The sequence below is a fragment of the Myotis myotis genome, unplaced genomic scaffold (assembly GCF_014108235.1).
Source record: "Myotis myotis isolate mMyoMyo1 unplaced genomic scaffold, mMyoMyo1.p scaffold_m19_p_18, whole genome shotgun sequence".
NCBI classification, from domain to species: Eukaryota; Metazoa; Chordata; class Mammalia; order Chiroptera; family Vespertilionidae; genus Myotis; species Myotis myotis.
In genome coordinates this window covers 43,401,020-43,421,911 of record NW_023416322.1, presented here as the reverse complement: position 1 = coordinate 43,421,911, position 20,892 = coordinate 43,401,020, and the positions used below count along the sequence as shown (strand labels likewise).

Below are 20,892 nucleotides of genomic sequence, written 5' to 3'. Positions count from 1 at the left end.
CTCCGCGGAAGGGACGCGACCCGGGGCGGGCAGCGTTGCTTTCCTATTAACCCACTAGGTCCCCCTAGGCTAGGAGGTGGGCGTTAGCGAAGACGTGTGCCATTAAGATGCAAAACCACACGAACAAGAGACAGGAGTGGTTTCATCGCCCTGCGGGCCACTAACTCTATTTGCATTTAGTCACCTTCCACCCCGCGTGTTCCGGTCGTGTTTTGTCCAGGTTAGAGCCCGAGGGCCTGCCGCTTTCATGCGTTAATTACCGGGCGCAGAGTCTCTATCCCTTAGTGACCACACTGTCGCTAGCTTTGTGTTCACTGGACTCCTTTCCCGTCTACAGGGTGTTTACAGTGACGCCTCCTGGTGGATGGAAGGGAACATTCTCAAGTAGCTGCTCCTACATGGCAACGGCAAGCTCTTTAGTGAAAGTGTGTGTGGCTCTGAAAAGAGCCTTTGGTTTTGGATGTGGCGACGTGCTCCTCACTTGCCCTTGGCCTTGTGGTGGCTCTCGGTCTTCTTGGGCAGCAGCACGGCCTGGATGTTGGGCAGCACGCCGCCCTGCGCGATGGTCACCTTGCCCAGCAGCTTGTTGAGCTCCTCGTCGTTGCGGATGGCCAGCTGCAGGTGGCGCGGGATGATGCGCGTCTTCTTGTTGTCGCGCGCCGCGTTGCCCGCCAGCTCCAGGATCTCGGCCGTCAGGTACTCCAGCACCGCCGCCAGGTACACGGGCGCGCCCGCCCCGACGCGCTCGGCGTAGTTGCCCTTGCGGAGCAGCCGGTGCACGCGGCCCACGGGGAACTGCAGCCCGGCCCGCGAGGACCGCGTCTTGGCCTTGGCGCGCGCCTTGCCGCCCTGCTTGCCGCGTCCCGACATGGTGGACAGGAAATCCGCTCAGACCTTGATCTGAGCTGAGTCGCCCGCAGCTGCCCTCTTTATAGTCGCGCCGCGGCGCGAAATGTGAGTCTGTGCCATTGGCGGCAAGTTACAGCCCTTTCTGTTCAACCAATGGGATCCTGGTTCTGAAACACACTCGTTGTCAGTGGACAGCAGCCCGGTGACGTTTCCGGGACTCACCACCAGTAGGACACGCCTTTCCTCCCCGCCGCCTGGAAGGAGCCTGAACCGGAGGACACTCGCAGCCTCACACTCGCTCTTCCCGTTGTTGCCCGGCTTCTTCGGCGGTTCCTCCCGACCATGCCCGAGCCCGCCAAGTCGGCGCCCGCCCCGAAGAAGGGCTCCAAGAAGGCGGTGACCAAGGCGCAGAAGAAGGACGGCAAGAAGCGCAAGCGCAGCCGCAAGGAGAGCTACTCGGTGTACGTGTACAAGGTGCTCAAGCAGGTGCACCCCGACACCGGCATCTCGTCCAAGGCCATGGGCATCATGAACTCGTTCGTCAACGACATCTTCGAGCGCATCGCGGGCGAGGCGTCGCGCCTGGCGCATTACAACAAGCGCTCGACCATCACGTCCCGCGAGATCCAGACGGCCGTGCGCCTGCTGCTGCCCGGCGAGCTGGCCAAGCACGCCGTGTCCGAGGGCACCAAGGCCGTCACCAAGTACACCAGCTCCAAGTAGACGCGCGAGCATGCGGCCTGACTCCTGTCCTAAATGCTCTTTTCAGAGCCACTCACCTGCCAAGACAAGCCTGCTTTGCTTTGCCTATCATTTGTAGGGATGGGTATGGGGAGCATTATCTTGGGAGGACATCTTAAAAAGTAATCAGCAGGCTTGAGAAAAACTAGAGTTGAGCATTCGTGCCCCCCCCCCCCCACACACACACACACACTCTCTTGTGCAGGATCCCGTGCTGTCCCTCCCACCGCAATGGTTTTATATGTAGCCAGACCAAGTGGTTATTGCCCTCTGGGGACAGATGACCAGGTCCCAGGTATGTTAGGTGCATAGAGATTGCTTCCCAATTCCACCAAGCACAGAAACTGCGGCCAGCAACATTTGCTGCACTTAACACTGGAGGAAAAGTGCCATCACAACTCATCCCAAGGGAAAGAAGTTTAGTCACAGTTAAGCCTCACAGATGGGGAAGAAGCTTTGTGACAATGAAGTACCCCGCGGGATCAGCAGCCAGTGAGGGTAGGTTTGTGGGGATCATGAAAAGGGACCTGCATAATCCAGGAGCCAAACCAAAGGCTGCGTGCGGCTTCTTTACACACAGCTCTCCCCTCTTCACTTTTCTCTGCCATGAGACACACCCAGGATCTTGGGCTGTAGAAAACGAGCAGGACAAAGGGAAGCCGTCAGTTCTTTCCAGAATCAATGACAGTGTTGGAGTAAGTGTGGGCAGCTGAGGAACCCCCAGTTATGCTGGAAAGTTCTCTTCACTGAGTTCACGCTTCCTGCTGGTTTTAGACTCCATTCTGCCTCTTCGGATGAAATGGTATCCCTATGGCTTAGCTGAGATTTTGAAATGCCCACAGCTCCAAAATACTTGGATTTTCGAAGGCAGAAGCCTCCCCTTCACCCCCCCCCTTCCCGCCCCCACCTACACTGATGGTTCCAGTGAGGATAATCTAATTATCCAAGAGTGAAGCAGGACCCAGGGACTAACGCGGGTGACCACCCTCTACAGTGCTGCCTAAGCTGGCCGCTGGGCATGCGACTCGGGCAGTTGCACAGGGTCCTCCTGTTCTCAGAGGAGCCTCGTCTTTGTTTAATGCTCTGCTGTCATTACCTTAAAATCATCAATAATTTTTTAACAAGAAACTCCACACTTTTGTTTTGCATGGAACATCACCAACTATGTAACCGGTCCTCACATTGCCTTCAGCATTCTATTGTCAGAAAAAGGAAAAATATCTTTCCCATATTCTGCATTCTATCCCTTCTTCGAGGTATGTTAAGTGCAGAGAGATTGCTTCTCAATTCCACTGCCAGGGTTTCTATTGTAAAACTAAAGTACAGGAAGAAATGAAGAAATAATTTTTAAAAAAGGTCACTGGACCATAGCAAGAGGTCATGGATAAGCATGATAAGAGCTATTCATGCCTGGAAACCAAACAGGATGCAGTGCTGATGTAACTTCTACATAAAGGAGACTATTAGCCTAAAAAGAAGGGAAGAAAGAAAGAAGAAAGAAAGAAAGAAAGAGAGAGAGAAAGAAAGAGAAAGAAAGAAAGAATGAATGAAGACAAGCTTTATTGACTTCCTGGGAGGCTAACTTACCCTCCTCAACCTCGCAGAATCCAATGATCACTCACCAGATGGTGGAAATAAGGCAGAATCGAACCTGGGACCCTTCAGTCACAGCTCTATCCACTGAGCCAAACTGGCTAGGCTGCACCCCTATGTTTATTTCAGTGTTATTTACAGGAGCCAAGCTATAGAAGCAATCAAGTCCCCATCAATAGACAGTGGATAAAAAAGTTGTGGTACAGCCCTAACTGGTTTGGCTCAGTGGATAGATCATGGGCCTGTGTAGAGCATGATCCTGCGGACTGAAAGCTCCCAGGTTTGGTTCTAGTCAAGGGCATGTACCTTGGTTGCTGGCACATTTCCAGTGGGAGGTGTGCAGGAGGCAGCTGATCAATGTTTCTCTCTCATTGATGTTTCTAACTCTCTATCCCTCTCCTGGCTTTCTGTAAAAAATCAATAAAATTTATTTTTTTAAAAAGCTGTGGTACATACAATGGAATATTACTCAATCATAATAAAGAATGAACTCAACATTTGTGACAGCATGGATGGACCTAGAGGGTATTAGGCTAAATGAAATAGGCCAGACAGAGAAAGACAAAGACCATATGATTTTACTTTATATGTGAAATCTAAAGGACAATATAAACAAACAAAATAGAAACAGACTCATAGATGCAGATAACAGACTGATGCTTGCCACAGGGGAGGGAGGAAGGGGGCTGGGTGAAAAAAGTGAAGGGATTAAGAAGTACAAATTGGTGCCGAAGCCAGTTTGGCTCAGTGGATAGAGCGTCGGCCTGCGGACTGAAAGGTCCCAGGTTCGATTCCGGTCAAGGGCATGTACCTGGGTTGCAGGCACATCCCCAGTAGGAGATGTGCAGGAGGCAGCTGATCGATGATTCTCTCTCATCATCGATGTTTCTAACTCTCTATCCCTCTCCCTTCCTCTCTATAAAAAATCAATAAAAAATATATTAAAAAAAAAAAAGAAGTACAAATTGGTAATTACAAAATAGTCATGGGGATGTGAAGTACAACATCCTACCTAATAATAGAGAAACATGATAATTAACCATAACTTTTCCCATTGGCTAATCAGCAAGATATGCAAATTAACTGCCAGCCAAGATGGCAGCCGGCAGTCAGGCAGCTGAAGTGAACATGAGCCTTGCTTGCTCCAGTGATGGAGGAAGCCAAGGTTCCCCGCCTGCCGCAGCCCAGCTCTGAGCTCCGGATGCAACAATGGTGCAATTATAGAACCTAAACAAACCCCAGATACCTGCTTTCAGCCTGCAACGGCCTCAGAGCTGGAGCAGGCTCTCAGCACCAGTGACAGCAATAGAAGGTAAATAAATCCCAGAATTAAAAAAAAAAGAAAGAAAGAAAAAAGGAGAGGCTGGGAGCTTCAGTTGCCCACCAGACTGAAAACAGCCCTCAGCCCCTCACCCAGACTGGCCAGGCACCCCAGTGGGGACCCCCACCCTGAAGGGGGTGTGACCAGCTGCAAACAGCCCTCATCCCCTCATCCAGGCTGGCCAGGCACCCCAGTGGGGACCCCCACCCTGATCCGGGACACCCTTCAGGGCAAACCGGCCGGCCCCCGACCCGTGCACCAGGCCTCTATCCTATATAGTAAAAGGGTAATATGCAAACTGACCCTAACGGCAGAAGGACTGGGAATGACTGATCACTATGACACACACTGACCACCCGGGGGACAGACGCTCAATGCAGGAGCTGCCCTCTGGTGGTCAGGGCACACTCATGGGAGGAGCTCTGCTCAGCCACAAGCCAGGCTGATGGCTGCCAGTACAGCGGTGGTGGTGGGAGCCTCTCCTGCCTCCTCACCAGCGCTAAGGATGTCCGACTGCAGTTTAGGCCTGCTCCCCGCTGGCAAGTGGACATCCCCCAAGGGCTGCCTGGGCTGCCAGAGGGATGTCTGACTGCCAGCTTAGGCCCAATCCCCCAGGGAGCGGGCCTAAGCCAGCAGGTGGTCATCCCCCGAGGGTTCCCAGACTGCGAGAGGGCACAGGCCAGGCTGAGGGACCCCTCCTCCCCCCCCACAAGTGCACAAATTCTTGTGCACTGGGCCTCTAGTATGGAATATAGTCAATAATATTGTAATAACTATGTATGGGTCCAGGCAGGTACTAGAAATATCAGGGGGTCACTTTGTAAAGTATATGATTGTCTAACCACTGTGCTGGACACCTGAAACTAGTACAAAATGATATTTAATCTACATGTAATTGAAAAAATATATTAAAAGTTAAACACTTGCCAAAACCAAGGATTGAACCAGAGACCTTTAGATCTCCAGTCTAACATGCTCCCAACTGAGCTATTTCAGCTAAACCTAATGATGCTCTTCTTGTCAATAACTTTAAAAGTGCTTTTTTAAAATTTTCTTCATTACCCTTTTGGATGTCACATTTCTGAAAAAATTAAATTATTTGTTGCTTGTTTCCTGAAAATATAAAATTTGCCCAGGCATCTGCCTGTGGCAGCATGGTAAACATTTGATTTTGATGCTTGCTTTGAGTGTTCTTTTAGTTTTGTTTTGTTGCTAGCTTTTGTTTAACCTTGGTATTATGAGTAACTCTAAATCAGGGGTCCTCAAACTATGGCCCGCGGGCCACATGCAAATACAAATATTGTATTTGTTCCCGGTTTGTTTTTTTACTTCAAAATAAGATATGTGCAGTGTGCATAGGAATTTGTTCATAGCTTTTTTTTAAACTATAGTCTGGCCCTCCAACAGTCTGGGGGACAGTGAACTGGCCCCCTGTTTAAAAAGTTTGAGGACCCCTGCTCTAAATCTACCCCTGAACTTCCTTCAAAAGCCCCCACCCCACCCCCATTAATGCTTTGGCACTGTGGTGACAATTCAGTTCATTATCTACAAAAACGGTATAATTTAACCACTGGTACAATCTCTTTTAATCATGCCCTTAATTTAAAATTGTTCCACCTGGCCAGTGTGCTCAGTGGTTGAGCATTGACCTATGAATTAGGAGGTCACAGTTGGATTCCTGGTCAGGGCACATGCCTGGGTTCCGGGCTCTATACCCAGTAGGGGGCGTGCAGGAGGCAGCCAATCAATGATTTTCTCTCTCCCCCTTCTTCTCTGAAATCAATAAAAATACATTAAAGCCGTTCCACCTTAGAAACACTTTACTTTTTGAAATAAGCTTTATTTTTAGAGTATTTTTAGATTTACATAAACAAGTGCAGAGTTCCCATACACTCCCTTTCCCCCACTTCAGAATCTCTCCGATTATTCACATCTTGTATGAGTGTTGTGCTCCGCTCAGCACCATCAGGGGTGCACCTGAGAGGGGGCGGTGAAGGATTAAAGACAGACAAGAGAATACAGCTGGGGCCCGGTGGGACGCTGCTCTCTGATGGTGCTTTTTTTTATATTATAAAATTTATTTTATAGCCAGATTCCACGAGGCAAAGTCAGGGCGTGGTCAAGATGTTTACAACGTTCTCGCTGGTTTCCAATCTACTCAATTACATGCACCTGAACTCTATCAGCCTTTGTTTTGGCAGCACTTGCTGCACCTCCTGCAGCCCATATCACGCAGCCACCTGGGACCACAGGTTCAGACCATCAGGTCAAGCTCACAACCACAGCCTTTGGCTATAACTGTGCTGGGAGGGCTGTGCCCTCCAAGCTGGGACCCGCACGTGGCTTTGCCACAAGAGGACCGTGCCCTCTCATTAGTCCGAGGCCTGAACCTGCCCAAACGCTGTAGCCGCTCTCCACGAGGTGTGATACATTCTTACAAGGATGAACCAATATTGGTGCGTTGTTACTACCGAAAGTCCACAGTAGAGCGCGCTGTGTCACACGGGGTTACGGATTTAGACAAATGCATCATGTCGCGTATCCGCCGTTACAGTGCACACAGTAGTGTCACTGCCCTAAAAACCCTGTGCTCCATCTGTTCATCTATGCACCGCCCCCACCCTGGCAACCAGTGACCTTTTCACTGTCTCTGCATGTTTCTGAATGTCAAATCGTTGTAGGCTTTTCAGAGGGGCTTCTTTCACGTAGGAATATGTATAAAAGGTTCTTCCATGTTCTTTTATGGCTTGATAACTCATTTCTTTTTAGTGCTAAATAATCTTTTATTGTCTGGATGTACCACAGTTCACTTATTCATTCACCTATTGAAGGACATCTTGATTGGTTCCAAATTTTGACAATGATGAATAAAGCTTCTGTAAACATCCAGGTGCAGGGTTTTGAGTAGACGTAGTTTTCATTTCATTTGGGCAAATACCAAAGCATGAAATTATTGAAGTACATGGTGAGACTACATTTAGCTTTGTAAAAAACTGCAATATGTAAGGCCTGTATGTAAACTATTTTTTATATAGTTTTTTATTTTTTAGCTTGTGGATGTCTACTTGTCCCGTATCAGTTGTTGAAAGAACCGTTCTTTCTTTATTGAGTTGCCTCCGCGCCTCTATCAAAGGTCAGTTGACTAGTGAAACTTCTCCTACCTCTTAATTTCCCCTTCTCTCACACGCACTCGCCTCGTTCCCATTCTGCTCCTTCAGTTTTCTTCAATAAACCCTTCCTAACGCTATTCTATTACTTTTTAATTTTATTAAAAAAATAACAGCCTTCATGTTCATTAGAGCAGTGGTTCTCAACCGTGGCTGCACGGTAGAATCACCTGGGAATCTTTTTAAAATCCTGATTTCTGGGCCTCATCCTCCGGAAATTCTGTTTCTTTGTTACTAATGTTGTGGACCCACCCCATAACAAAGACACAGAATTAGAGGGAGAAGGTCTGAACTTCCAGTTCTTAACTGTAGTGATCTTTGGGTGTTGGCTCAAACTGGAAGAGAATAAAATGGGCTCCTGGCCCTTACGGGGATCAAACCCCACGACCGTGGCGTTATTAGCCCGACGCTCTAACCTACTGAGCGAACCGGCCACACGGTGGCACCCTTGTCTTTCCATGAAATGATAACACTAAAAAGCTTACGCTCTAAAGTAAAGGGATTTTCTTCTATACCTTCAACCCCATACTACTGAAATATGACTTTTAAGCCAGTGTTCCACGTTCACACAGTTAAATTGTGAACGTTCATCAGCTCTCTCGAAAAGGAGCAATAACTCTGCCGAAACCCGGGATCGAACCAGGGACCTTTAGATCTTCAGTCTAACGCTCTCCCAACTGAGCTATTTCGGCTTGGCCTGCCGCTGCCTTTCTTGTCAATTACTTTTAAATAGTCTTTTTAATCTTAGGTTCCCTTTTGATGCCACATATCAGAAAAAGTAAGATTTTTTCGGCCTTGTTCCGAAAAATATAACGTGTAGCCCAGTAAAGGTAGAGTCAGAGAGATGATGTAATCAAAGTAAATAATGCAAAGACTGTACATTTCCTTAGAGGAGAGGAAATCAGGGGACAAAGTGGGGGGAAATACACGAGACAGGATTAGACCCGGGAGGGGCTGGGTGAGGACAGAACAACACTGACTACTTCAGACACACAGAGATCTCAGACAAGGCCATTTCTTTCTTTTCTGATGAGATTAGGGAGAAACGCCCGCCAGCTGCCTGTGCCTGGTGTTTCCCAGGCTGGTTGATGGGAAGCTGGCTGCGGAGCGCGCCCAGAGCTGGCTCACACTTCCCAGGTGGCGCTCTGCATCCTCCCTGCCGCCCGGAGGCCTCGAAGCCAGCACACCTGGGGGCAGCTTCCGCGTGGCCCTGCACCCCGCGACCCCAGAGAGCAAGGTCCAGTTCCCCCGCTTCCTTGCTCAGGCCCCAAAGAGCCAAGGAATCGTTTAAAGAAAACAAGGGGAACCCGGGAGGCAGGCTGACCTGCCCAACCGCTGTGAGGTCTGCCGCTGGAGAAGCTGGATCGCGGGGATCATTTTCATTGTCCGCCTCTGGTTTGATTTCTTCCTGTTTGAAAACGACCAGAAATGCTCCTTAACCCGGTGACTATAGGCGGTCTCACCCTGGAAAATAGAAAAACCGCTTTTTACCTTTTTTCTTTGGAGAGAAAGGGAAAATCGCATAAGAACGAGACGAGTTCCTGACGCCGCAGAGGGAAGAAAACATGCTCCAGGTGAGGCTCGAACTCACAACCTCGGCATCACCCGCACATATACCGCCGTATAAGTACCGCGCGCTAACCGATTGCGCCACTGGAGCATGCTTTCCCCGCGCGACCCGCGCGCGCTCTACGGAGCCGCAGAGACACGCAGATCCTCGTTCTTCGGAACCGGAGCGGGACGCTCACCATCCGCGGCCCCGCACAGGCACCTGCACCTGCACCTTCTCCCCCCGGGCCGGGGCGCTGTCAGCTCTCCCGGAAGATGCTTCCTCTAAACCTCCGAGAAGCAACCTTTCCCCGGGATCCGGAGCGAGAGACGGAGCGCGCCGCCCTCGCCTCCGGGCCGCCCTGCCCTGCCGCGCTCCCAGCGCCCAAGTCCTCCGGAGCCCCCGGGAAAACTGCCTTCGAAGTCAGAGCCAGGCGGTCCGGCATCTCCTGCGGGAAAACGGCCAGAGCAGTGACCCCTCGCGCCTTACCGCACAGAGAAAGGCGGTGCCCCTCCACCCCGCACACCCACCCCCTCCACCTGTCTGGGGCTCTAGAGGCTCATGGCGGAGAGTCTGCCTCTGGACAAAATGCCTCCCCAACGTCCTCGCTTCCTCCCTGGCCTCTCATCATGAAGGTCAGTTTCGTGTGTGCGTTGGTTTGCTCTCTTGTTTGTTTCTGACCTGGGGACTCTGCCGCTACCCAACCACACACATGAGACATGCGCCTCCTGGTTTACGGAGTAACTCCTGTCCGTGAGCAGAACCGTACAGCGAAGGAACTAATGAGCCTGGGGTCTCGGCTTGGGCAAGCCCAGGACTACCGTGCTCCCCTGTGTCCAGGCTGGGGGCCGGGGCTTCCCTGCGACTCCCCTCTCTTACGGCTTCAACAGTGGATTATGTTTTCAGTCTGTTCAGCGTTTTTATTATTGTCCAGGATGGACAGGCTATTTCCGAGCTCCTTACCTGAGGAACTGGAAATCCTGTGTTGCTTTTTTTTTTAACATCGCTGAACACAAGACCCTGGAATTGGCAGCTTTTTATCAATAGGAGTTAAAATCACACTCCTGAACGTCAGTGGATGCACTGCAACTACTATAGACAGTAACACAGTAAACATTGCAGCGACGGCTCTAGTTTCCCAGGTTGCTTTCTTATGACCCCGGATTAAATAGCTTCCTGATGCCTCATCTTGCCGTGGAGCGCAGGCAGGCCTGGAGATGTGCGTGACCGAGCAAGGTTCACTGCCCGATGGGCACAACAGCCGGTCTATGGCACCTGGCTCTGAAAAGACAGCTTTATTTTGAAATCGACTGTCAAGGAGACAAGCTGATACCTGCCTTTCCGATCCAGGGCTCCTCGCGAGATGTAATGGGTTTCAGCACCAGGCCTTCCTGGACAGCGCACCTTCGCCTCCTGCGGTCAGGTTCTGGTCGCACAGGGGCTTAATTTGCACTATTTTCTGCTCTGCACACCCTTTGGCTGCATGGCTTGCAGTTTGGTTCTGTCTCTGAAAAATACTCAGTGTTTTGTCAGAGACAGGGTAGGGCCAGTCTGAGCCGGTTCTGTGCTGACAGGAGCATTCACTCATTTTTCAAAAAAACATACTCATCACATATATTTGACTTCCGACTGGCTTGTGGTGATTCAGTCATAAAAAAAGTTTGGATCCTACTATGAAGCGTCATTTTAGTAAGAAAAAGGTGCATATCATGCAATATCGGCTAAAACATATCGGTGAACAAATGGTGTTCTTACCTGGACTGGGGGTGAAGTGAAACACGAGCTGACTTCGCCAGAAGGACGGGGGTATATTTCGAGCAGGGAGCAGCGTCGGTGAGGTCGTGAAGCATAAAGAACCCTGAAGACTCCGGGAAACACCGAGAGCCCTACATTGCCAGCAGTAGGACGCTGCTCTGGCTGAGTTTGATGGAGCTGAGTTGCCTGTGAGTATCTTCAGTGTCAATTTACAGTCAAATTTCAAACAAGGTGCTGTACAGTGTGAATGTGCTGGGTTGTCAGGTATCGTTGGGTTCAGATGACACAGCAGCTTTGTGACATGGTTTTGAAGAATGTCAGCTTTAGAATGTCCTACTTTTGTTAGAGAATTCATTTCAAGGAAACATTGCCCACAAAAACCAAGGCCCGCAGGCTCCAGTGAGATTCGAACTCACGACCCCTGGTTTACGAGACCAGTGCTCTAACCCCTGAGCTATGAAGCCTCAGCTACTGCCCCCTCTCACTCCTTAAAGTAGATCATTTGTGCAATTCTTCAGGTTTTTGGTGCTTTGTAGAAAATGTGACATTCTACCCTCAGCCCCTTTCCGATTTTCTGGGCTGTGGGCAAAAAATTCCTGCGCTGAGAGTCTCGCCATCCCCCTCAGTTGTGAGGGTTTGGCTAGGATCGGGGCAGTGGCGGGAGCGGGGCTGGGGGTGGGGGAGGGAAGGGAGGAGGGAGGTGGGTCGGGCCTGAGGACCAGGCCCGCCTCCCTCTCCACCCGCCTGGTCGAGCCCAGACAGAGGAGCTCTGCTCTCGGGAGCCCTGGCAAAGACACCAGAAAACGGCCGCGGTTCACCAGGTACAGGGGCCGTTTGAAGTCGGAGGGTCCTCTGAAGGACCCTTGACTGTCGGACCTCACAGTCTAGGTGGGTCGGGAACAAGGGATACGACCCTCTCGTCCAGATCAGGGGGTCGCCCAGTTATTCACTGAGAGTCTCCCCGGATCCTGGAGCAGCATCGAGCTGGACCTGCCGGACCAGGATTGGGTTACAAAGACCACAGTGACCCTGGAGTCCGCGTCACAGGTGGGGTCGGGCCAAGGGGCCTGGGCCGGGGGTGCTGTGTTGACATTATCCAGGTCCTCACCGACACGCCTACTCTCCTGTCTTCCCGTTTCTCGGTGAGTTCAGAGTCCATCCAGGTCGGACAAATTCCAGAAATAATTCCCCACCCTCTTCTAGGATGCAGCTGGGTGTTGACCGTTGACTGTCCGAGTCTATAATTTCGCATTTTGAAATCCTCACACCTGTGTGTCAGGGTGGCCGAGTGGTCTAAGGCGCCAGACTCAAGCTCTGCTTCCCGGCTCTGGGGGTTCTGGTCTCCGCATGGAGGCGTGGGTTCGAATCCCACTTCTGACACGTGAACATTTTGCTCTTCGAGATTCCCCTTGCGGCGCTCGTGGTATTTTCCTTAGGAATCCAATTAACCAGTCCTCCGGTTCGAATCCCATTTCTGACAAGATGTTTTGTTCTTGCTCTGTTCACCGCAATTTATCTGATTGATTCAAATCCGGAGGGTGTTTTGGCCTGGTAAGATACTCAGCAAACCTTACCCTCCTCCCATTACCACCCGTATTTGACCTTAGGCCAGTGCTGGCATCCGGTGGGAAGACGAGGAGGTGCTGCTAAAAGGTCTACAATGCACAGGACAGTCAACCTTTGCAACCAAGAATTATCTGGCCGGATAAGTCAACGAGAGTCTGTCTCACTATAAAGTCCTAGGCTCAGCCGGAAACCCTCACATCCCAGAGCGTAATAACGCGTACAGGAAGCCCCCCTCACCCCGCACCCACACCCCTCACCCCAGGGCGGCAAACCTCTCATCCCAGAGTGGAAGGACAGTGCTTGAACAGAACGTCTCCGGCCTCGACCTCTCAAGTCCACGTCGCACCCAGAAAAGAAAATAATCGTGAAACTTGCAGGACAAAACACGAGCTCTGAACCGACTGTCTGCAAAAACAGTTTGTTTTCTCCACTTTGCCCTTCACCCAGTGTGAGTCGTCATCACCCAAGTTTTTCTAACCAAAGAGAAACATTTATTTTACTTGGCGCAAGAGAAGTTAATTCTCTAAATGTAGACTCAAGGACTTTGATGTTGAACTTTTCCTTGACTCGGGCAACTGTCTTTTCCAACACCTTTCACAATCATGAGCCTTGGGTTTGTTCTTGGATAGCTGATGCTAGTTAGAGGTTTGCAGAATCCATGAGGCTTCTCTACCCCCTCATCTGCTGACACTTAATTTGACCTTAAAATTTACTTTGCATGCATACTTTGGTAAATAACTATTTTATGGTCTTTTATATTCATAACAAAAGTTGCAACTTTAAAAAACAAAAACAAAAGCATGTTTTAGGAGCTCTCATGATTGAGGTCTGCCCAAAAAAAATATTCTTACAGGAACAGGCAGAAAATAAAGATTTAAAATATGTTGGAAAATCTTTTAAAGTAAATGGTTTCGAATTTTCCCAAGACTGCCAATGGAAAAGCACATAAGAAATGCTCTGAATCTATGAATCACAGGGTGAGTGATGGGCTCTGACTTCCCGTGACAATATTTCTTCTCCTCATCAGTCAGAGAACAGTTCATCTTTTCTGGATATAGACACAAGGAAATTGTTTTATTTTTAATTAGGATTCCCCCTGCAAAACTTTGTTACTTCTGGTTAAATATAATGTATTAAGTACAAGCAATTATCTCGGCTTTCTCAAGATGCAGCATGTTCACTAACTCTGGCCTCTCACCCATTAACAGTTTATTGGTCATGAAATGGGGCCTATCTTTGCATCCTAGAACCTGGCGTCCACATCTAACCACATTGTTCTGAATTATTTCTGTTCACCATCTGGGAATTCTGAGGAAAGAACCAGTGAGTTACAAACGTGAACGGGGGAGTGAGGATTGTGCTCTGTGGTTAAATTTGGAGAAAATGAGCCCAGAATTAAACCAGGCAATCTATTTTTTTTTTTTTTAGAAAGCAGCTAGCGTCTCACAGGAAATGAAACTCACGGACCGGCAATACCTTCCAGTTTCTTCTTAGCACGTCTGGAAAGTGAAATCGTGTTGACATTTGCAAAGCTTTTTCCCAGACGCAATCAGATGAATACAATCGGTGTGAGCCCAGGTGCCTGGGGATGCGGGTAGGGGATCCAGGCACGGTTTTCAGCATCATCTCTCCCTCCCTCCTCCTTGGACACTTGAATCCGAGGGAGCACGCCCTTCCCTGGAGCCCAGAACGCGCAGTGCCGCTCAGCCAGGGCCTGGCCTCTTGCGAGTCCTAGCAGAAGGGTTGGTCCCGTCCCCGCCTGAAACCAGGGCCACCCTCACTCCGCTTCGGTGCTCAGTGAATTCGGCTCCATTTCGGAGAGTCCAGCACCCAGCAGAGCCCAGTTCACCCGCGAGGGGTCAGGCGCTGGTGGATGAACTGACCTGAACTTCGCTCGGAACAAAGATACCGGTACAGGGCGCACCTGTGCGCTCAGCCCAGTGGTCCTAATGTCGGAGAGTGTGACCTCCCACCACACACCTTATTCACCTGAGGAATTTACTCAACTTGCTAACACTTGTCAACACAGAAATCTTATCGTCTCACTATCGTAGTCCCCGTCACAATTTGAGAACATCTTCCTCGCTCCTGTGCTCGTGCACCTGTAGTCGTGGCCGAGTGGTTAAGGCGATGGACTAGAAATCCATTGGGGTTTCCCCGCGCAGGTTCGAATCCTGCCGACTACGTCTGGAGCTCTACTTTATGCTAAGCTGCTGCTCAGAGCAGCCCCCACAGAGAGTACAGTTCCCTGTCTCTCCTCCCTCTTACCCAACAGCCTCGAAACACATCAAAGGTGGAAAAAAGAAGCGTAAAGAAAGGTGATAATAGTTCAGGAGATTCAGTGTCTTCTGATGACTGGCAGTTCCAGAAGGAGACAGGAGAAAACCTACAGGGGGATTTTATTTTTAAAAGTACAAGAAAAATTCTCAGGACTGCAGGATTTGATGATCTAGATGGAAAGGAGACCCTTAGACATACTAGAAAATATTTCCCTACTTCGAAGTCATGAAGATATTCCCGTGTTGTTTCTAGAAGTTTTATTTATTTATCTATCTGTCTATCTTTCTATTTGTTTAACTTCTACATTCAGATCCACAGACTATCTGGAAGTGGCTTTGTGGATAATGTCAAAGGGGTCAATTTAATTTTCTCCCCTGGCTATACTCATTTGAACATTCCCCCGCCCATTATATTCACAGTTTATGCAAAGACTATTCATTCTCACTATTTCTGAAGTGCTCCCTTGGTCATAAGTTAGGGCATAGAGTGTAGGGGTCTCCATCTGCATTCTATTTCGTGGCATTGTCTGCCCATGGACCGTGTACCATTGTCTTAATTATACTACATTTATGTCTTTAGTGTTTGGTAAAGTAGGTCCTCTAATTTTGCTTTCCTTTTTAAAGATAATTTGGGCTACTTTGGCCCTTTTCACTTTAATATTATATTTTAGTCAATTTATCAATTTCAAAAAAAGACACCTGATGGTATTGTTACTAAAAATGCACTGTTTCTTTGTTATGGGGTGGGGCCACAACATTAGTAACAAAAACAGAATTTCCAGAGGATGAGGCCCAGAAATCAGGAGTTTAAAAAGATTCTCAGGTGATTCTAATGTGCAGCCAAGGTTGAGAACCACTGCTATAGACCAATGTGGGGTAGAGCTGAGATCTTTACAGTTCGGAGTGCTCCAATCTAGGTTATTTCTAGGAACTTTATGTTTAACATAACATATACTGGCATATTTACTTGAATTTTCTTACTGCATGTGGTTGCTTTAATTCTTTATTTTACATTGATGGGAATGTAAAATGGCTTAAAATAGAACCTGGTTGAATCCACTGGACCTGGCCTAGACCTGTCTAACCCGGGTCTCTCCAAACTGCATGGTCAGGAGCCCACATCATATAACCACTTGGAGAAGAGAGAGACAAGGGCAACTGGTTTGACTGGAACCTCAGCTTCAGGCGTGGGTGCGACTTTGCCTCCTAATAGACAATATCAAGGTTAATGACTCAGCAGCCTGGATGTAAAGAGCGTGCGCCTGTGGCAGCTTTACGCCTGATTTACCGGAGTGTTTGTTTCTTATTATCACTACAACCAGGCTACGTGACAGAAGGAAGAAACCCAAATGTGGGGGATTCTTTGGCTGCGGCAGCGCCTTCGATTCCCTGGGATCGTTTGCTACATCTGGGTTCGTCTTGGATGAGAGAGTGCATAGAGTCCATCCCATATGCCAGGGGGCGGCACACCCACACAGGTCTTAGGAATCTACCCCAATACCTTCACAGGCCATTAAAGGGACAAGGAAGAAATTGCCAGCTTTGTTTTCTTGTTTTGAGAAACGCCTAAAATGCCGATCCGAGGCCATGAGGCCCAGGCACATTCTTTCCAACTAGTACAAGCAGCTTCTCTGCTGGGCTCAGCAGCTCACACAGCCAGGGGTCGCCCACATTTTGAGGGCAGCCCCACCGCAGGGCCTTTGTGGTTTTTTGTGTCCACACGCCAACAAACCACTTCATTTTCTATAGCCGGGACCCATAGGCTGCACTACATTGTACATTCTGTGTCTAGAAGGTCACGGACCAGCTCTTTCTGCAGAGTAGCACCATCGCTTCTTGTGCAGATCAGAAATGCCCATTTCGATTCGTGTTTCAGCTTTCCCTCTTATCCGTGTGGCTAGACGGCCAGAAGCAAGCGTTTTCCCCAACATCCCGGGTGGGTTGTTTTAGGGCTGTGTTTAGGCACTTCCTGCCCCGTGGACACGAATCTGCTCAGGGAGGGGGAGTGCGCCTGTGTCTCATTTACCTTCGTGTTTCCAGCACCTCAGCCTCCACAGCGGTTCTATCCACTCGCTAAACAAACGATCCGAAGAAGGCGCTCTCTGATTACTTCTTCCCACAATAGGGACTTTGAAGTATATTCCTCCCCACGAGTCCTTAGGCTTGTTTCAGTTCTAGTTTCTCCTCTTCCCGATTCCTTCCTCCTGCTTTTCGGGTTTATAAACATTTTGTAGACCAAGAAGCGACTACCCAGAGGGACGCCGGCTGTCACCCACCTGAGACGATAGCTTTTTACTAAAGAGGTTTTATCTCTGAATTTTGCAAGAGCTGCTTCTACCCTCCCTTTAAAATCAGGTCCTTGGCTGTTCTCGCTCTGCGCTCCTGGGGTGCAGGATGGCGTTTCTCCGGGCGCTGGAGATCATACGTAAGCAGTTGTGTTGGGTGGGCACAACCCAGAGTCTGGTGCAAGGTCCCATGCCTAGAAGGTGCGCATTGGGAGGTTGTGCATGGAGTAGACGTTCTGCAAGGTCCTTGTGTTTATCTGTTCGCCTTTTAATCGGCGAGACACCCGGAAGGAGGGGCGTGTCTCTTTAGCGCGTTTGCTCCTCGGGGCGAGCAGGAGAGTCCGTCCTGCGGCCTCAGTGGGCGAGCGCCCAGAGCGCCTGGGCCGCGAGGGCGGAGGCTCACGCGCAGTGCCCGGACGGGTGTTTGTTCAGCCGGGGGCCCTGCGCCGCCTCGCAGAGTGGCAGGGTCGCTCCCACTGGGTTAAAGTCGTTACGCAGCCCGGAGAGATGCCTGCACTCCCGCCGGGAAACCACCAGCACAGACTCCCACGCGCGGCTTTGGGCTGAGAGCTGCGCCGCGGAGCGTCCTGAGTGCGCTCGGGAGCGGAGACCTGGGCGAAGGGAGCGGACTCTGCAGGGCTGGGTCGCCTGGACCCCGAAAAACCTGCCCTGGAAACTTGTTCTGTAACTGGGTCCAGGGGCAGGTCTCTGCGCAACAGACGTGAGGACGGCTCCGGGGCCGGTGGGAGCTTGCCCGGGGCACCGGCCTCCCGATGAGGTCAGCAGGATGCCCTTGAGGTGCCGCGGATCGGTCACCTCCTCCCCCAGCGCTGCAGGTGACACAACTCAGACTTTTTCGAGCACAGTTCGCCCGTTTTCTCTCAAACACACTCCTTCTGCAAGTTTTCCTGCGTGGGTTTGCCAGAAATCGACCCATGAATGCTGTTTTCTCACAGGAGACGGGCCTGATAGGTACATAATCTACTAGTAGGTGGAGAAAAACAGCTCAGGGCTGAAATCGAGCAGAGTTGCAGATAAGAGATGTGAAATCTCTAAGTTCACAGTTTGTCTAGTTAGGAACTAAAATACGAATTTCACCAAGATCTCAAGCATTAAATCATATAATCAGCATAGCACCCCCCGCTTCACCGCTCAGGGGTGCTGGAGCTCAGAAACGCGCACTCACTCTTTCTTACTGAAGAAAGCAAGGACTAGGACCACCGCGTCCCCAGTTATTTATGGGGGGAGGGGGGGAGGGTAGGCTTCATTGTTCGGGTACTCAGCAAAAACATAAGATAAATAAAAGGTCATAATTTTCTTTGAAGAGCGCCGTGAGTGGATGTAGACAAAGAACTTCAACAGATAATGCTGTCAGTAGAATTACTTAACTCATCATAGACAATTATGGGAAAGGGAGGAGCATGTGAGGTTCCATGGTGTAATGGTTAGCACTCTGGACTCTGAATCCAGCGATCCGAGTTCAAATCTCGGTGGAACCTGTCACTTTTCTTTTTTTCCTCCAAGGAAAACACCACCTAAATGACCAAATTCAGTTTCCATCCTGACATCGCCTGTGACTTCGTGAAGTCTCAGCACACCTGCATGTGTGAGGATGCAGGAGCAGAATTCCACTCTGGGGTAATAAAATGTACTTTATAAGGAAGAAACGCGTCATGACGTCCAAGTAAGAAACACTGACAGCAGATGCACTTTCTGGTAGAATATCTGACCTCTTTTGAAGAGAGATGAAGCTCGATGTGGCTTCGTAGGCTTATGAGCCAGAGAGCTTATGTGTCGTTGTGGCCGAGTGGTTAAAACTACGAACTAGAACCCATTGGGGTCTCCCCGCACAGGTGTGAATCCTGCTGACGATGGAAGAGAAAACATCTCAATGTGTTACATACATGAGAACCAGCTGTGTCTCCCTGAAAGGAAAACTCACCAATCTGGTTCTTCGTGATGTTAGTGAAAGACTCGTTGCTTTTTAAAAAGGAGTTAGACCACAGGCCTAATGGTGTTTCCTTTCCCCAAGGGAGCCTGGAATTTGGTGATGCCTTCGTGATTCCTGCAGCCAAAGCCCTGCGCTGCAGGCAGCCCTCCTAAGGAAAGCCGTGTTTGCTCTCTAAGGAGTCAGCCCCTTCCACAAGCATGTAAAAAAGGAAGGTCCAGGAAATTGTGGCCCATCTACAGTGAAAACCAAGACTCAGGGCTGAGGTCCCCAAGGTGTGACTCCAAACTGGGTGTTCATAAGGAAACCACCACACAATTCACGAAGGCGGGGAAGGCCCTTTATTGGGTTCTCATCCGAAAAGAGTCCATGCAGTCCTGCTGGGCTGGCTCTTCCTGGGGTCCAGGACGGTGCGGGAGAGGGACCGAAAATGAGGTGAGGTTCTGACTTATTCTGGGCACAGAGTTCAGTCCCCAAACCCCACTGTATGATTCACAAGTGTGGGCTAATGTGTTAAGGGAATACTAACCCTGGTGGGTGTCTTCCTAGGAGTTCCCGGGAGGATTCTGCCTCTCTCTGCTGTGGCAGCTTGCCATTCCGCCTCCTCTTTTCCAGGTTTGAAGTCTGCTAGTCACGTCATTCTCCTCCCCGTTGCTGAGAGCAGCTGCATGCCTTCTTCCATTATTAACTTGATCAGTTTATCCAAGGGCTTAGACATTTTATTTTTCTCCCTCATAAAATTTCATCTTTGTAAACAATCTCTATTTTATGTGTCTATTCTAAAGCGTTAAACCAGCCTTTTTCTTCACTCTTTCCGTCCCTAAGATACTTTTTTGGTAATATTTGCTGACACGTCCCTGTCTCCTTCCTCCTCTCCCCTCCTCTCCCTCCTCTCTCTGCTCCTCTTCCAGCATCTCCCAGTCGCACACTTTCTCCTCCGCTGTCCTTGCTCCAGGACAAGGTGAAGTCACATCAACCTGCTGTCTGCCTCCACCCGCACAGAGAGGCCCTTTATTCCAGGTTCTTCTCGGACCTCCCCCTTCACAGTGGACCTGGACTCTGTTCGTTTGAAGGACCAGACCGCCCAGCAGCGGAGGAATATACCCGACCAGGGCCATGGTCATCCCGGTCATGTTTCTCTGATTCATCAAGCAGTGAGCAAACAGGCAGTTGAGACTGGGAGCATCTTCCTTTATTCTGTGAACTTTGAACACAGTTGGAGCCCCCAGAACGAGGTCACCCTGTCTCCTTCCCTCGACTGGGTCTCCGTGGGCCTTGGGAAAGCCTGGGGAGAAAAACCCAGCAGGGGACAGTTTCGACCCATCTACCTCTGGGCTATGGGCCCAGCATGTTCCCGCTGCACGGACTGAGCACACCTGCAAAACAGCTAGAATTTTACATCCCTGGTTCCTTCCAGTCTGACGGCCTCTGACCTCACGTTCGGAGAGGCCTCCCTTTCAGTGGCCTTTGTCCGTGTCTCTGAATCTCCCTCTCCTTTTAAGGACACGGTCATTAGATTTATAGACCAACCTCACCCAGTAGGACTTCACCTTGCTTACACAGGCAATGACTTGTCAAATAAACTCATCCAGGTGAGCCATGATAAACAGTGCTGCCAGAAACTATTCTTGTACGTCATTCCAGGGTGTGGCATCCAGGAGGATGGAGGACTTGAACACCTACATGGGCCTTTTGACCTTCTTGGCATTCTGCCCCAGTAGCTCTTTGTGCAAGTGCAAATGAGAGGCAGGTGCCAGACAACCATATTCTAACTCCCAAGGAGTCTGCTAAGTCTCCTGCCTTTTACTTTTTAAAAAATATTTCAGAGAGGAAGGGAGA

The 20,892-nt window shown here is 49.8% G+C and overlaps 2 protein-coding genes and 6 non-coding genes across 8 annotated transcripts; 4 read left to right on the top strand and 4 right to left on the bottom strand.

Annotated features, from left to right (window-relative positions):
* Positions 1-476: 476 nt before the first annotated feature.
* LOC118673726 (histone H2A type 1) lies at positions 477-885 on the bottom strand. The gene has a single exon (XM_036344882.1). It carries the CDS (start codon positions 868-870, stop codon positions 478-480), a length of 393 nt encoding a protein of 130 aa, XP_036200775.1. The 5' UTR covers positions 871-885; the 3' UTR covers position 477.
* Positions 886-1,169: 284 nt separating this feature from the next.
* Positions 1,170-1,593, top strand: LOC118673735 (histone H2B type 1-C/E/F/G/I). The gene has a single exon (XM_036344890.1). It carries the CDS (start codon positions 1,192-1,194, stop codon positions 1,570-1,572), a length of 381 nt encoding a protein of 126 aa, XP_036200783.1. The 5' UTR covers positions 1,170-1,191; the 3' UTR covers positions 1,573-1,593.
* Positions 1,594-8,290: 6,697 nt separating this feature from the next.
* TRNAF-GAA lies at positions 8,291-8,363 on the bottom strand. The gene has a single exon. It is a non-coding gene; the product is annotated as a tRNA-Phe (tRNA).
* An 874-nt stretch (positions 8,364-9,237) lies between these two features.
* On the bottom strand, positions 9,238-9,331 carry TRNAI-UAU. The gene is made up of 2 exons: positions 9,294-9,331; positions 9,238-9,273 (listed from the first exon to the last, which is right to left on the bottom strand). It is a non-coding gene; the product is annotated as a tRNA-Ile (tRNA).
* Positions 9,332-11,366: 2,035 nt separating this feature from the next.
* On the bottom strand, positions 11,367-11,439 carry TRNAT-CGU. Its single transcript has one exon. It is a non-coding gene; the product is annotated as a tRNA-Thr (tRNA).
* Positions 11,440-12,249: 810 nt separating this feature from the next.
* TRNAL-CAA lies at positions 12,250-12,355 on the top strand. Its single transcript has 2 exons — positions 12,250-12,287; positions 12,310-12,355. It is a non-coding gene; the product is annotated as a tRNA-Leu (tRNA).
* A 2,290-nt stretch (positions 12,356-14,645) lies between these two features.
* On the top strand, positions 14,646-14,727 carry TRNAS-AGA. Its single transcript has one exon. It is a non-coding gene; the product is annotated as a tRNA-Ser (tRNA).
* Positions 14,728-18,532: 3,805 nt separating this feature from the next.
* TRNAQ-CUG lies at positions 18,533-18,604 on the top strand. The gene has a single exon. It is a non-coding gene; the product is annotated as a tRNA-Gln (tRNA).
* Positions 18,605-20,892: the final 2,288 nt, after the last annotated feature.

Coding starts and splice junctions, on each gene's coding strand:
- LOC118673735 (XM_036344890.1), top strand. CDS start 1,192: ATGCCCGAGCCCGCCAAGTCGGCGCCCGCCCCGAAGAAGGGCTCCAAG.
- LOC118673726 (XM_036344882.1), bottom strand. CDS start 870: ATGTCGGGACGCGGCAAGCAGGGCGGCAAGGCGCGCGCCAAGGCCAAG.